This window comes from Coregonus clupeaformis, unplaced genomic scaffold (assembly GCF_020615455.1).
Source record: "Coregonus clupeaformis isolate EN_2021a unplaced genomic scaffold, ASM2061545v1 scaf3409, whole genome shotgun sequence".
Taxonomy (NCBI): domain Eukaryota; kingdom Metazoa; phylum Chordata; class Actinopteri; order Salmoniformes; family Salmonidae; genus Coregonus; species Coregonus clupeaformis.
Window position 1 is genome coordinate 8,001 of NW_025536863.1, and position 14,758 is coordinate 22,758.

The following is a 14,758-nucleotide window of genomic DNA, read 5'->3' on the forward strand; positions in this document are numbered from 1 at the left end:
CAAGTATGTTAATAAAGACACGTGACGCCGCTGAAAACGTTTATTGAAATGACAAAAAAGTGTCAGTAGTTTGCTTAGGATGATGCCAAAGTTAGGCTAATTACATGGGAGTAATGGGAGTACCCTACCTCTGTATCCTACTCGGGGGTGTGGTCACGTTAAGCCACGCTTCGCCGTGTGTATCCATACTGTGGTGTTCAATTTGGGACAGCCAATATCAGAGGACACCTGCGACCTCTAGTGGCAGGAAAGTGGAACAACATCATAACTGGCTCTACAGATACTTGGACTACGTCCCAAATTGCACCCTATTGCCTATATAGTGTACTACTTTTGACCAGACCAGGGCCCATAGTGCACTGTGTAGGGAATAAGGTGCCATTTGTACTATAGAGTGATATACTCTATTGCTGTATAGCTGCTGTGTTTAAATGTTCTGTGGATCTCTGTGTTTAGGGGAAAAGAAAAGAGCATCTTTCACCTTGTTCTTGAAACGTATTCATTCCTTTCTACAGAGCTATAGGTTGGGGCCTATAGGTAGCATGGTGCTTGTAACAGCATGGGAGTGGGTTTGATTCCAGGGACCACCCATATGTAAAATGTATGCACTCATGACTTTAAGTCGCTTTAGATAAAAGAGTCTGCTAAATGGCATATTTTATATCAGGACATCAGATGAGCATTGACGCAGATGCTTAGGAACTGACACTCAGTAGCTTACCACACATTGGACACAGTCTATAAATATACACACACACACAGACACACACACACTAGCCCTCCCAGACCACTCCAGGACTGTGACAAGAGTTGATTGATTGGTGATTGATTGATTATGATATTGTCTCTTCCTGATTTAGCTCCAGCCTGAATTAGTCATTTATGTTATGTTATGTTAGAACAGATCTGATAGGCCCTCTGAGAAAGACCAACGCATGTCACAGCCAATCAGGAGCGGCCTTTTTGAGAAGTTAATTACTCTACTTCACAAACGACAGCCAATACTTCAGAATGATTTGATTCATGGTGTTTTACAGTTGACAAAGTAATTTATACATAATTTATACATTTACATTGTATTTCAAGTTTGAATGAAGCCCATTTAAGTTCATATAGGTTTAATATGACCAGACTGATGTTCAGAATATGTCAATACATTAGGCTGACATACTGTATAATAAGGTTACATGAAGACAACATGGAAACCATAGGATGACATTCAGCAGAAATGATATAAGGTGTGAATTTCCTCTATGTTAGTATACTATAATTAATTCAAACTGTGAGTAACACACTCATGAACATGCACTTTTAGACAAACACACGTACGCACAGTCACATATGCTCGCACACGCACACATATGCACACAAACACACACACACAATTTTGCTAGTCTGACATGCACACACACAAAGTCAGTGACATCTGCAGGAGTGATGGTCAGTGAGGCTGAGCTTTTACCACCATCATTAAGACGGGCCAAAGTATGAATAGAGTTTCTCTGTAAACTTTTCGCCAGTGAAATAATATTTATGAGACCTCGACTCCACACTGTAGAAGGAGACTTGACCCTCCTCATAATCCACAAACACCCCACCTTCTGGGGCTTCGGGTTGTCAGGAAGATGCTGCCGTGTCGTCTCCATATCTAACTTGTTTCCCGTCTTCAGACAGGATGTGTCAGTAGGTGCTGTAGGTGGGTGTGGTGCAGGAATCAGGCGCAGGACGAGAAACTTAGTCCAAAAGACTTTAGTGAACAATCACTTAGAACACGAGCCAAAAAGCCCGGAGGCGGAAAATACGCACACAGGCGTAAAACAAAATGCGCACTAACATGTGCGAGAACCCTCCCAAACAGTGGAGGAAAACAACGAGCACAGACAAACAACAGTAGCGCACAAACACGACAGCAAGTTCAATCACACACAACACCTGACAAACACAACGAGAACTTATAGGACAATAATGAGCACGCTAAACGAAAACAGGTGTACAACATCAAGACAAAACCAAACGAACATCGAAACATACAACGGTGGCAGCTAGTACTCCGGAGACGACGACCGCCGAAGCCTGCCCGAGCAAGGAAGAGAGGCAGCCTCGGCCGAAACCGTGACAGTACCCCTGCCTCGGGGACGACCAGGAGGACGCGGAGCAGGGCGCGTCGGGTGACTACGGTGGAATTCTGTCAGGAGAGACGGGATAGTCACTAGGCAGTTGTAATCTGTAACACACCTCGTTCAATCTTCTCAGGACTTTAAACGGCCCCACAAACCGCCGACCCAATTTCCGGCAGGGCAGGCGGAGGGGCAGGTTTCTGGTAGAGAGCCAGACTCGATCACCAGGTGCGTACACCGGCCCCTCACTGCGGTGGAGATCGGCGCTCTCCTTCTGACGACGGATGGCCCGCTGCAGGTGGACGTGTGCAGCGTTCCACGTCTCCTCCGAGCGCCCCACCCACTCATCCACCAGGTGCCAGAACCGGCTGGTAACCTAACACACATTGGAAAGGGGTTAGGTTAGTTGAGGAGTGGCGTAGGGAATTCTGGGCCATTTCTGCCCAGGGAACATACCGTGCCCACTCCTCTGGCCGGCCCTGGCAGTATGATCTAAGAAACCTACCCACATCCTGGTTAACGCTGGCGTCCACCTGCCCATTACTCTCAGGATGGTAACCCAGGTAAGGCTCACCGAGACCCCCAAACGCTCCATAAAAAGCTCTCCAGACTCTGGAGGTGAACTGGGGACCTCGATCAGACACAATATCCTCGGGTACCCCGTAGTGCCGGAAAACGTGGGTGAATAGAGCTTCGGTGGTCTGTAGGGCAGTAGGAAGGCCCGGCATAGGGAGCAAACGACAGGCCTTAGAGAACCGGTCCACAGCGACCAGTATAGTAGTATTCCCCTGCGAGGGGGAAGGTCAGTGATGAAGTCCACCGAGAGGTGAGACCATGGTCGTTGTGGAACGGGCAGGGGTTGTAACTTACCCCTAGGCAGATGTCTAGGCGCCTTACACTGGGCGCACACCGAGCAGGAGGAGACATAAACCCTCACATGCCTGGCTAACGTGGGCCACCAGTACTTAGCACTAAGGCAGTGCACTGTCCGGCCAATACCAGGATGTCCAGAGGAGGGTGACGTGTGAGCCCAATATATCAATCGATCCCGAACCTCGAGCGGGACGTACGTCCGACCCTCCGGGCATTGAGGAGGACTAGGGTCGGTGCGCAACGCCCGCTCGATTTCAGCATCGACCTCCCACACTACCGGTGCCACCAGACAAGACTCCGGCAGTATGGGAGTGGGCTCCACTGGACCTCTCCTCCGTGTCATACCGCCAAAACAGTGCGTCTGCCTTACGCTTCTGTGACCCAGGGATGTGCGTGATCTTAAATACGAACCGGGCCAAAAACATGTTCCACCGCGCCTGGCGAGGGTTCAGTCTCCTAGCTGCCCGGATGTACTCCAGGTTACGGTGGTCAGTCAAAATGAGAAAAGGGTGTTGAGCCCCCTCAAGCCAATGCCTCCACACCTTTAGGGCCTGTACCACGGCTAACAGCTCCCTGTCCCCTAAGTCATAATTTCGCTTCCGCTGGACTGAGCTTTTGGAATAAAAAGCACAGGGGCGGAGTTTAGGTGGCATGCCGGACCGTTGCAAAGCACGGCCCTATACCGGCCTCTGACGCGTCCACCTCTACCTGAAATGGTAAAGCGGGATCCGGATGCGCCAGCACCGAGCCAAGTGAAACAGGTCCTTCAGTCTCCCAAAAGCCCTGTCCGCCTCGGCTGACCACTGCAAACGCACGGACCCCCTTCAAAAGAGACGTTATGGGAGCTGCCACCTGTCCAAAACCCCGGATAAACCCTCTGGTAGTAATTTGCAAACCCCCAAAAACTGCTGCACCTCTTTAACAGTGGTTGGAGTCTGCCAATTACGCATCGGCTGACACCCGGTCAACTTCAATCTTCACCCTGACGCGACAACTGATAACCCAAAAGGAGATCGACTCCTGGAAGAACAGACATTTCTCTGCCTTGACATACAGGTCGTGCTCCAACTTCCTCCTCAACACTCGGCGCACCAGGGCCACATGCTCGACTCGGGTAGACGAGTACACAAGAATGTCATCTATGTACACGACCATCCCCTGCCCCTGCATGTCCCTGAAGGTCTCATCCACGAATGATTGGAAAACTGAAGGAGCGTTCATCAACCCGTATGGCATGACAAGATACTCGTAATGACCCGAGGTGGTACTAAACGCTGTCTTCCATTCATCGCCCTCTCTAATGCGTACCAAGTTGTAGGCGCTCCTGAGATCTAATTTTGTGAAGAAACGTTCCCCGTGCAATGACTCCGTCATTGATAACCCAAAATCCACAAACACCCCCACCTTCTGGGGCTTCTGGGTTGTCAGGAAGATGCTGCCGTACGTCTCCATATCTAACTTGTTTCCCGTCTTCAGACAGGATGTGTCAGTAGGTGCTGTAGGTGGGTGTGGTGCAGGAATCAGGCGCAGGACGCAGAAACTTAGTCCAAAAGACTTTAGTGAACAATCACTTAGAACACGAGCCAAAAAGCCCGGAGGCGAGAAAATACGCACACAGGCGTAAAACAAAATGCGCACTAACATGTGCGAGAACCCTCCCAAACAGTGGAGGAAAACAACGAAGCACAGACAACCAACAGTAGCGCACAAACACGACAGCAAGTTCAATCACACACAACACCTGGACAAACACAACGAGAACTTATAGGACAATAATGAACGCTAAACGAAAACAGGTGTACAACATCAAGACAAAACCAAACGAACATCGAAACATACAACGGTGGCAGCTAGTACTCCGGAGACGACGACCGCCGAAGCCTGCCCGAGCAAGGAAGAGAGGCAGCCTCGGCCGAAACCGTGACAGGATGAGAGTGGGATGTGCTGTATCAGGGTCTAGAGTCACGTCCACTGAGGAGAGAAACATACACTTTATTAGAATGATAAAAATAAATAAAAAAACAAATATGGGGAAGTTATTTTACTGCAGGACTTGCTGCACAGTACATTACTGTAGACATATGTAGCCTATAAACATAGAAAATGCCAATCTTTGTCTGAGACTTTATGTCCCAGACCCTTTAGATAGAGCTTTAACCTGATATTTATCAGTTGATCCATAATGGAACCACTCTGAACATTTCTCAGATTACTTTATACACCACTTACGTACGTCTATGTGTGGGTGAACAAGTTGTGTATACATTTATTTTATATTGTTTTCTCTCGTAACCCATTATACACATAGTGCATTTTGAAAGTATTCAGACCCCTTGACTTTTTCCACATTTTGTTACGTTACAGGATTATTCTAAAATGGATTAAATTGTTTTTTTCCCCCTCATCAATCTACACACAATACCCCATAATGACAAAGCAAAAACAGGTTTTTAGAAATGTCTGCAAATGTATCACATTTAGATAAGTATACAGACACTTTACTCATTACTTTGTTGAAGCACCTTTGGTAGCGATTGCAGCCTCGAGTCTTCTTGGGTATAACGCTACAAGCTTGGCACACCTGTATTTGGGGTTTTCTCCCATTCTTCTCTGCAGATCCTCTCAAGCTCTATCAGGTTGGATGGGGAGCATCTCCGCACAGCTATTTTCAGGTTTCTTCCGGAGATGTTCGATCGCGTTCAAGTCCGGGATGTGGCTGGGCCACTCAAGGACATTCAGAGACTTGTCCCAAAGCCACTCATACGTTGTCTTGGCTGTGTGCTTAGGGTCGTTGTCCTGTTGGAAGTCTGAGGTCCTGATAGCTCTGGAGCAGGTTTTCATCAAGGATCTCTCTGTACTTTCCTCCGTTCATCTTTCACTCGATCCTGACTACTCTCCCTGTCCCTGCCGTTAAAAAACATCCCCAAAGCATGATGCTGCCACCACCATGCTTCACAGTAGGGATGGTGTCAGGTTTCCTCCAGATGTGATGCTTGGTATTCAGGCCAAAGAGTTCAATCTTGGTTTCATCAGACCAGAGAATCTTGTTTCTCATGGTCTGAGAGTCTTTAGGTGCCTTTTGGCAAACTCCAAGCGGGCTGTCATGTGCCTTTTACTGAGGAGTGGCTTCTGTCTGGCCACTCTACCATAAAGGCCTTATTGGTGGAGTGCTGCAGAGATGGTTGTCCTTCTGGAAGGTTCTCCAATCTCCACAGAGGAACTCTGGAGCTCTGTCAGAGTGACCATCGGGTTCTTGGTCACCTCCCTGACCAAGGCCCTTCTCCCCCGATTGCTCAATTTGGCTGGGCGGCCAGCTCTAGGAAGAGTCTTGGTGGTTCTAAACTTTCATTTAAGAATGATGGAGGCCACTGTGTTCTTGGGGACCTTCAATGCTGCAGACATTTTTTGGTACCCTTCCCCAGATTTGTGCCTCGACACAATCCTGTCTCGGAGCTCATGGCTTGGTTTTTGCTCTGACATGCACTGTCTACTGTGGGACCTTATATAGACAGGTGTGTGCCTTTCCAAAATCATGTCCAATCAGTTGAATTTACCACAGAGGACTCCAATCAAGTTGTAGAAACATCTCATGGATGATCAATGGAAACAGGATGCACCTGAGCTCAATTTGAGTCTCATAGCAAAGGGTCTGAATACATACATAAAAACAATTTGTTTTACTCCTTATCCAACTCATGTGTGCAAACCAATTTTACATATATTATAATAATTAGTTAATTGTAGGCTATCCAAATCCTACTTGCAGACTATCCAATTCCTGCTGTAGGGTATCCAATTCCTACTTGCAGGCTTATTCAATTCCTGCTACTGCAGTATTCAAATGTAGGCTATCCAATTCCTACTTATATACTGATCCAACAGTATTTTCATGTGATTATAGGAAAACAAATCCCTACTATTGGATACAATGTAAATCAGTTTCCTTAGATTTACTCTCTGGATCAATTTCCTTAGATCCTCTGAATTAGTTCACCCGCCAGATTCATTATTTTAGGAAAATAGTTCAGCCAAATTGAACCCAATAATGTTGTGGATGAGGAGGACAAGAGATATTTCACCATTAAGGCGGCAGGTAGCTTAGAGCGTTGTGCCAGTAACTGAAAGGTCGCTGGTTCTAATCCCTGAGCCGACTAGGGTGAAAAAATCTGTCGATGTGCCCTTAAGCAAGGCACTTAACCCTAATTGCTCATGTAAGTCGCTCTGGATAAGAGCGTCTGCTAAATCACTAAAATGTAAATGTAAATGTAAGGCTCGGCTGGAAATCAGACAGTCACTTACAGAGACTTTTGAATAAGGTCTCTTACCTTGTTTAGTTGTGGCAGAGGGATGTCTGGTTCCAATCCGAGCGAAACAGATCAAAAAGTCAGGTTGCTCTCATCTGGGTCACAGCACCAAATGTTGTGGAAAACTCAATCAAAAGATTAAGGCATAGACTATATAATTGTATAATAGAAAAATCTTTAATCAAGCAGTTGCGAGGGAGATCTGTCTCTGATTTCACAGGGATGAGTTCAAAGAATAAATGGTTACATGTCCCTTATATAGTGGGAGGTGACAATACAATCATATTGTTACACAACAGTTATTTATACAAGCAACAGTTCCAGAACACAATGGCCTTGTGTTAGAGTGCAGACATACCAGGAGTCTATGAAAGGCATAACATCACAGTCCAACACAGAACATATCCCTTGAGAAGTTACAACAGCTCACCCCAAATTCTGCCACCACAAAAGGATGACATTCAGCATAAATTATACAAGGTGAATTTCCTCTCTGTTAGTATAATCATATAGTGATAAACACATTGCAATTCATTCAGACTGTGAGTAACACACACACACACACACACACACACACACACACAGTACTTCAATGTTTGGTATAAAACAGTCAGTCAGTGACATCTACAGGAGTGATGACCAGTGACCTGTCACAAACAGTATCAGAATAAAATAATGGATAAAGTTTCTCAGTGAAGGTGTAGCCAGTGAAAGAGTAGATATGAGACCTGGCCTCCACATTATAGAAGGAGACCTGACCCTCCTCATAATCCACAAACACCCCCACCTTCTGGGGCTTCTCTCTCAGGGAGAGGGGGACAGAGGGACCAGTTAAAGCCATGTACTCTCCACTCTTCAGCCACACAGTCCAGCATCCATTGTCAGGTTTCAGGTAATAGTTAATCTTCATGTTGATGGACTCTCTGACCACTCCTAAAGTCCACCCAGTCTTCCCCTCCACCTGCACCTCATAGTAGAATCTCCCTGAGGAGAAACCTTCCTTTCCCAGGGCATAGTGAACTTTATCAAACCTCTCTTGTTTTGTGTTTCTACGTTTAACTTGTTTCCTGTCTTCAGACAGGATGAGGTTAGGATGTGCTCTATCTGGGTCTAGAGTCACGTCCACTATGGAGAGAAACACACACTTTATTAGAATAATTAAATAAACATATCAATATGGGGGACTGCATTTTACTGCTCAGTCCATTACTCTAGGACACATGTATAGTGATGTGCTGTATCAGGGTCTAGAGTCACATCCACTGTGAAGTGAAAAATAGTCTATAAAAATGAGAAGAAAATAACATAAATATGGGGGACGGCATGTTACTGCAGGACTTAATGTACAGTACATTACTGTAGACATATGTAGCCTATAGGTTGTTATTGATAATAACATAAGTATACTGTAGATATGATTGTGTCATCATGTTATTTCAAGTAATCCCGGTATGTGAAGATATTAATATTAATTTAAAACTCTAGGTGGGTGGACTGGAGAGTATTACACACTGACCTGCATGTCTTCTGATGGTTTCAAGTTCTAGAATATAGAGAAAGAGTTTGTCAGATTGGGGGGATACCAGAAACTATGGTAATATAATGTTACAGTAGTGTATACTGTATGGTGCACTTGGAACATGATGACAAATCTCCCCTCTTAATCTCCAAATTTTAATGATAAGGTGAGGGATTTCTTTTAATGCAAGTTCAGAACCAGATACATATCCAAAGTAACATGGTGTAAAAATACATCACTCTACTATAATATCCTGTAGTATACCTACAAACAACAAAAATATGATATGAAGACATCAAATATATTTTAAATACAATTCAGTGTTATTCATTTACCTGGACACATCTTCATGTTTACAAAATCTGTGGGTAAAATCATCAAATAAAACCAATTATAATTCCAGTTAATTAAAGTGTGAACATGTTTTAATTCAACTAAATATAATTATTGTTGTGAACATTGCCATCGCAGTGAGTAAAAATTTATTCCAATACAGTGATATTTTACCACATAATTATGACTAATCTTTGTGCTATTTGCACAATGCAAATTGTAAGCCCTGTCCTGTAGGTTTTCGTTCCAACCCTAATCTAGTGCACCTGATTCATGTATATCTCCTACTTACCCAGCTGATCAGTGAGTATCTCTACAGACAAACAGATTAATTCAAGTCAATTAAAGCATTCTTAAAGGTGAATAATTAAATTAATTGTTGACAGGGGGATGGGGACAGTGAAAACAATGTGATAAACTATGTCAAAGATGTAAGGATTGTATATCCATGAAACTAGCTGTTGTACTAGCATCCATTTCTGTAACATATTCATGTAATAGGGATTGTTTGTCTCCAATTGTTGTTTGGGATCCCAATATAATTGGGAGTTTTAAAAAAAAATGACACATTGATGCAAAGGAGTGTTGGACACAACTTACTCAGCCTACATTTCTTGTCATCTTGAACTTTTTCTGCAGACATAAAAAGAGAACAGTTAGCGTGAACATCCTTAATGAACACATCTCACATCCATGGAGAAGACAATTATTAAAATCTGAACATATGACACACTGATGCATAGGACCAGGAGTGTTAAACTCATTCCATGGAGGGACTAGTGTCTGCTGGTTTTTAGTTTGCCTTTCAATTAAGGACCTAGACAACCAGGTGAGGGGAGTTTCTTACTAATCAATTACCTTAATTCATCAATCAAGTACAAGGGAGGAGTGAAAACCTGCAGACACTTAGCCCTCCGTGGAATGAGTTTAACACGTGCATAGGACTGTTGGACACTACTTACTCAACTCAAGGCTGTGTTCATCTTTAACTTGCTCTGCAGACATAAAAAAGAAACAGACATTAGAGAGAACATCCTTAATGAACACAAGAACCTCAGTGTTTTCTCCGACAAAGTTCCATTTATGGAGGAGAACTGCATGTTTGACATAAGACATTACTTACCTAGCGCTTGACTGTGTTTAGTTTTGGATACATCTGCAGACATAAAAATAGATAAGTTAGAGGAAAGTTCCAAAAAAAGACCTACTCAATACCTTTTTTGACAAAGTCCTTTCCATGAAGGAGCCAATTACACTGATGTGATTCAGAAACCACACACTGTGATTTAAAGAAACCTTATATTAAATAATCTAGCATTTTTGTGGAGAAAGTTGTTTCAAATAAAAATGGGTTTGCCCTATACATTAAAAAAAAAAAAAATACAAATCCTTAAATACACATGTACAGTATCTGACCAATGTCTGCTTTTGTCACGACTTCCGCCGAGGCTGCCTCCCCTCCTTGTTCGGGCAGGTTTGGCGTTCATCGTCACCGGCTTACTAACTACTGCCGATCCCATTCTCATCACTCCACTTGTCATGTCTTGTCAATCACACACACCTGGTGCGCATTCCCCTAATTAGTATGTGTATGCAGTGGGGGAAAAAAGTATTTAGTCAGCCACCAATTGTGCAAGTTCTCCCACTTAAAAAGATGAGAGAGGCCTGTAATTTTCATCATAGGTACACGTCAACTATGACAGACAAATTGAGAAAAAAATTCCAGAAAATCACATTGTAGGATTTTTAATGAATTTATTTGCAAATTATGGTGGAAAATAAGTATTTGGTCAATAACAAAAAGTTTCTCAATACTTTGTTATATACCCTTTGTTGGCAATGACACAGGTCAAACGTTTTCTGTAAGTCTTCACAAGGTTTTCACACACTGTTGCTGGTATTTTGGCCCATTCGTCCATGCAGATCTCCTCTAGAGCAGTGATGTTTTGGGTCTGTCGCTGGGCAACACGGACTTTCAACTCCCTCCTAAGATTTTCTATGGGGTTGAGATCTGGAGACTGGCTAGGCCACTCCAGGACCTTGAAATGCTTCTCACGAAGCCACTCCTTCGTTGCCCGGGCGGTGTGTTTGGGATCATTGTCATGCTGAAAGACCCAGCCACGTTTCATCTTCAATGCCCTTGCTGATGGAAGGAGGTTTTCACTCAAAATCTCACGATACATGGCCCCATTCATTCTTTCCTTTACACAGGTCAGTCGTCCTGGTCCCTTTGCATAAAAACAGCCCCAAAGCATGATGTTTCCACCCCCATGCTTCACAGTAGGTATGGTGTTCTTTGGATGCAACTCAGCATTTTTTTCCCTCAATTTGTCTGTCATAGTTGACGTGTACCTATGATGAAAATTACAGGCCTCTCATCTTTTTAAGTGGGAGAACTTGCACAATTGGTGGCTGACGAAAAACTTTTTTCCCCCACTGTAAGTGTTCCCTCTGTTCCCATTGTCTTTGTGAGTGATTGTTTATTGTGAGAGCGAGTAGCTCGGTTGAGCTACTCTTCTGTTTGTACTTGCTAAGGTGGAATGTTTTCCCTTGTTATAGTTAAGTTTTCACGCTGGGAGCGTTTTATTTATGTAAACGTAATAAACTCTGGACTTCGGTGTTTTACATTTTACATTTTTTACATTTAAGTCATTTAGCAGACGCTCTTATCCAGAGCGACTTACAGGAGCAATTAGGGTTAAGTGCCTTGCTCAAGGGCACATCGACAGATTTTTCACCTAGTCGGCTCGGGGATTAGAACCAGCAACCTTTCGGTTACTGGCACAACGCTCTTAACCACTAAGCTACCTGCCGCCCCAGGTTTTACCTCCTGCGCCTGACTCCTTTATTCACACCTCGTCACAGCTTTTTAATTCTAAAGGTCAAATAGGGGGTTCTTATATTTGTCCTGTTTCACTGCATGTACAAGTGGTTAACCTGTACGAGTGTGAGGTGTGAAATGGAAATGTGTTTTTTTGCATATCCCAACTCTCCCTGAGATACTCCGGAGAGTGGGGGTCATGGCCAGGGATCAGATTGATGACGACCCTGGAGCAATTAGGGTTAAGTGCCTTGCTCAAGGGTAGATCAACTGATTTGTTTCACCTTGTCGGCTCAGGGAATCCGAACTAGCAAGCTTCGGTTCTAGTACCCAACTCCTTGTGTATGCCTACTCTGGAAACTGAACTGTAAAACATTTACATTCAGTCAAATAAACTCTTTAATCAGTTTTCTATTACCGTAGTCATTGCACAAACGTTTCCAGCGCCAGATGGTGAAAGCTAATATGACCACAAGGACAATGCTCAGAGAGACAATCACTGCAAATGCCACTCTCCATGTGTCTGTGTGAACAAGGATCAGCTCACCTGCAAGACACAAATCAACTGAGATCAGTGACATGCTTACCACTGCTGCCAAATAATAAAATTGAAGGGACATTTCACTCATAAAGAATGTTTTGTCAGACTTTTACAGACCTCAAATGCAGACTAATGTCAAAATGAAACCACATCCCATGACATCAGTTGTGTAGATCCAGCAATATGCCTCAATGACAAATGAATGGAACATTTGAGAACCATCTCATTTCCTGGTTTTCATGGTTTATTTTGTGCATATATTTTCCATTCATTTGGGGTGGAGGCATAAAGCTGGATCTACAAAACCAACATTTCATTTTGACATTAGAATACTTTAGTGTTCTAAAAATGTTGACAAACTTGTATCCAATTGTCCTATTTATGTTTCATTATTACTCAGCCTTTGTAATACAAAAGCATATAAAACATGAAAAGTGTTTCATATCAGCTAAACAATAATATGATGTTGTGCAACTCACTAGAGATGTGAAACTCTGTCTCCATGTTGATCTGCTCACTCAGTTGCCTCTGTCTCAGTCTGCAGGTAAAGTGGTTGGTGTCAGTCTCCTTTACAATGGTCTTTAGTTTGACTATGTAGAACCCCTTATAGTCCCTGTCCGTCTCTGAAGGTCCAGCAGACAGAGTGACCCCTTCACTGTCCAGCCACTCCAACTCAGGCTCAGGGAACCAGCCTTTAGATACACACAGCAGACCCATCCTCCTTCTTTCTGTCCTCAATGGAAACCTCTGGCTTGGATCCTATAGCTACAGACACAAAGGGAGACTGGACATGAAGTACTGCTGAGATTGGAAACACTTTGCTGTGGGTTGTTGTATATATGGGGAAAGAAATGTACCTCTTATGTGGACTTGAATAGTGGCATCATCATAATGGGTCTTAGACTGAACAAGACATTTGTACTGTCCATCATCAGTGCCTTGTACGCTGGTCAGTTTCAAAGAGGTGTTGCCCTTCTTCAGTTCCTCTTTAAACAATGATGTCCTTCCCTCGTAGGGAGCGGATCTGATCATGGTATATGTCTCTGCCAGTCTTGGTAGAGATGGACTCGAAATGTTTGACTGAGGGTCTGGGAGGTTGACTCTGAACCAGTCAACTCTCATGTCCTCAGCGCTGATGTTGAGTTTGATGTAACAGGGCAGAATGATGTCATCACCAGCCACAGCAACAATGGCACGAGTCGGACCAAGAACCTCAAACTTATCTGGAAATAAAAATAAAATGACTGTGCACATCATCAATTGTTAGTCCCATTCAGACTTTAACAGACCACACTAAAGATAAACACCAAACCTGGCTCTAATACTTAAGGTTCGCTTGATTTAGCTTGGTTGTCAATGGAATAGCCTAGTATCGAAAGTGCAAATTGTACCCATCGTTCATGCAAATCCTCACATCGTTCATACACAAACACACACACTCAAAGAACATGTGAGGTCACTCTACCAGAGCCTGCTCTTTGGAGGAGAAGCAGGAGAGTAACACAGAGACAGTCTGTCCAAGTCCACATCATTTCTGAAAGAGAAGATTACATACTGTATATCAATCATAACGATCCTGAGCCCTAGACCCTCAACGTGATTCAAAGTAGGCTATTTTATGGAGCATATGGTATGGATTTGCTATTTAATCACCTGAGACCAAAGACAGAAGACTACTTAAGACAGACTTTCTAAAATATGTAAAACTTGTTCCTTTTATTAAGGTAAGGTAAAGGGAGACGGAACCAAAGGTACCTGAAACTTTAGCCTGACTGGTTCTCACACACAGTTATTGCCAACCATCAACATTGACTTGAATATTAATTGTGGGGATTTATTAGTACAAAGCATTTCTCCCATTAGCTCTATTATCCCTGACAGCTTTAAACAGATATACAAATAATACTTACAATTAGATACATGCAGATCACAATTGAGAAGGGTTTAAAGCTTGCTCGCCCATGGGGAAAGACTGGTGTGTCTACTGCAAGACAGGGGAAGTAGCTTGCACCCATAACTTGATATACTTGTTATTCTTGTAGATGAGATGGAATCCAAACTTTAATCAGCTTGAGTTAACTTATGAGGAAGTAGGTGAGAGGTGGCATAGTTTCTGGAAACAAAACCGGACAAACTGGCTACACTAAGATGTCGCACATAGAGATCACAGGAGGCTGGTAATGGGGGGACGGCTCACAATAATGGCTGCAATGGAGTAAATGGAATGGTATGAACATGGAAACCAGGTCT

At 43.6% G+C, this 14,758-nt stretch overlaps 1 protein-coding gene across 1 annotated transcript; it reads right to left on the reverse strand.

Moving 5' to 3' along the window:
• Positions 1-7,474: 7,474 nt before the first annotated feature.
• On the reverse strand, positions 7,475-14,481 carry LOC121562171 (butyrophilin subfamily 1 member A1). The gene is given in 13 exon segments (XM_045220236.1): positions 7,475-8,419; positions 8,811-8,837; positions 9,149-9,175; positions 9,439-9,459; positions 9,747-9,779; positions 10,109-10,141; positions 10,270-10,302; positions 12,386-12,514; positions 12,988-13,229; positions 13,231-13,273; positions 13,366-13,731; positions 13,974-14,042; positions 14,419-14,481. Coding segments are annotated over 12 exon segments (1,536 nt in total). The 5' UTR covers positions 14,041-14,042; positions 14,419-14,481; the 3' UTR covers positions 7,475-7,904.
• Between the last annotated feature and the right edge of the window lie 277 nt (positions 14,482-14,758).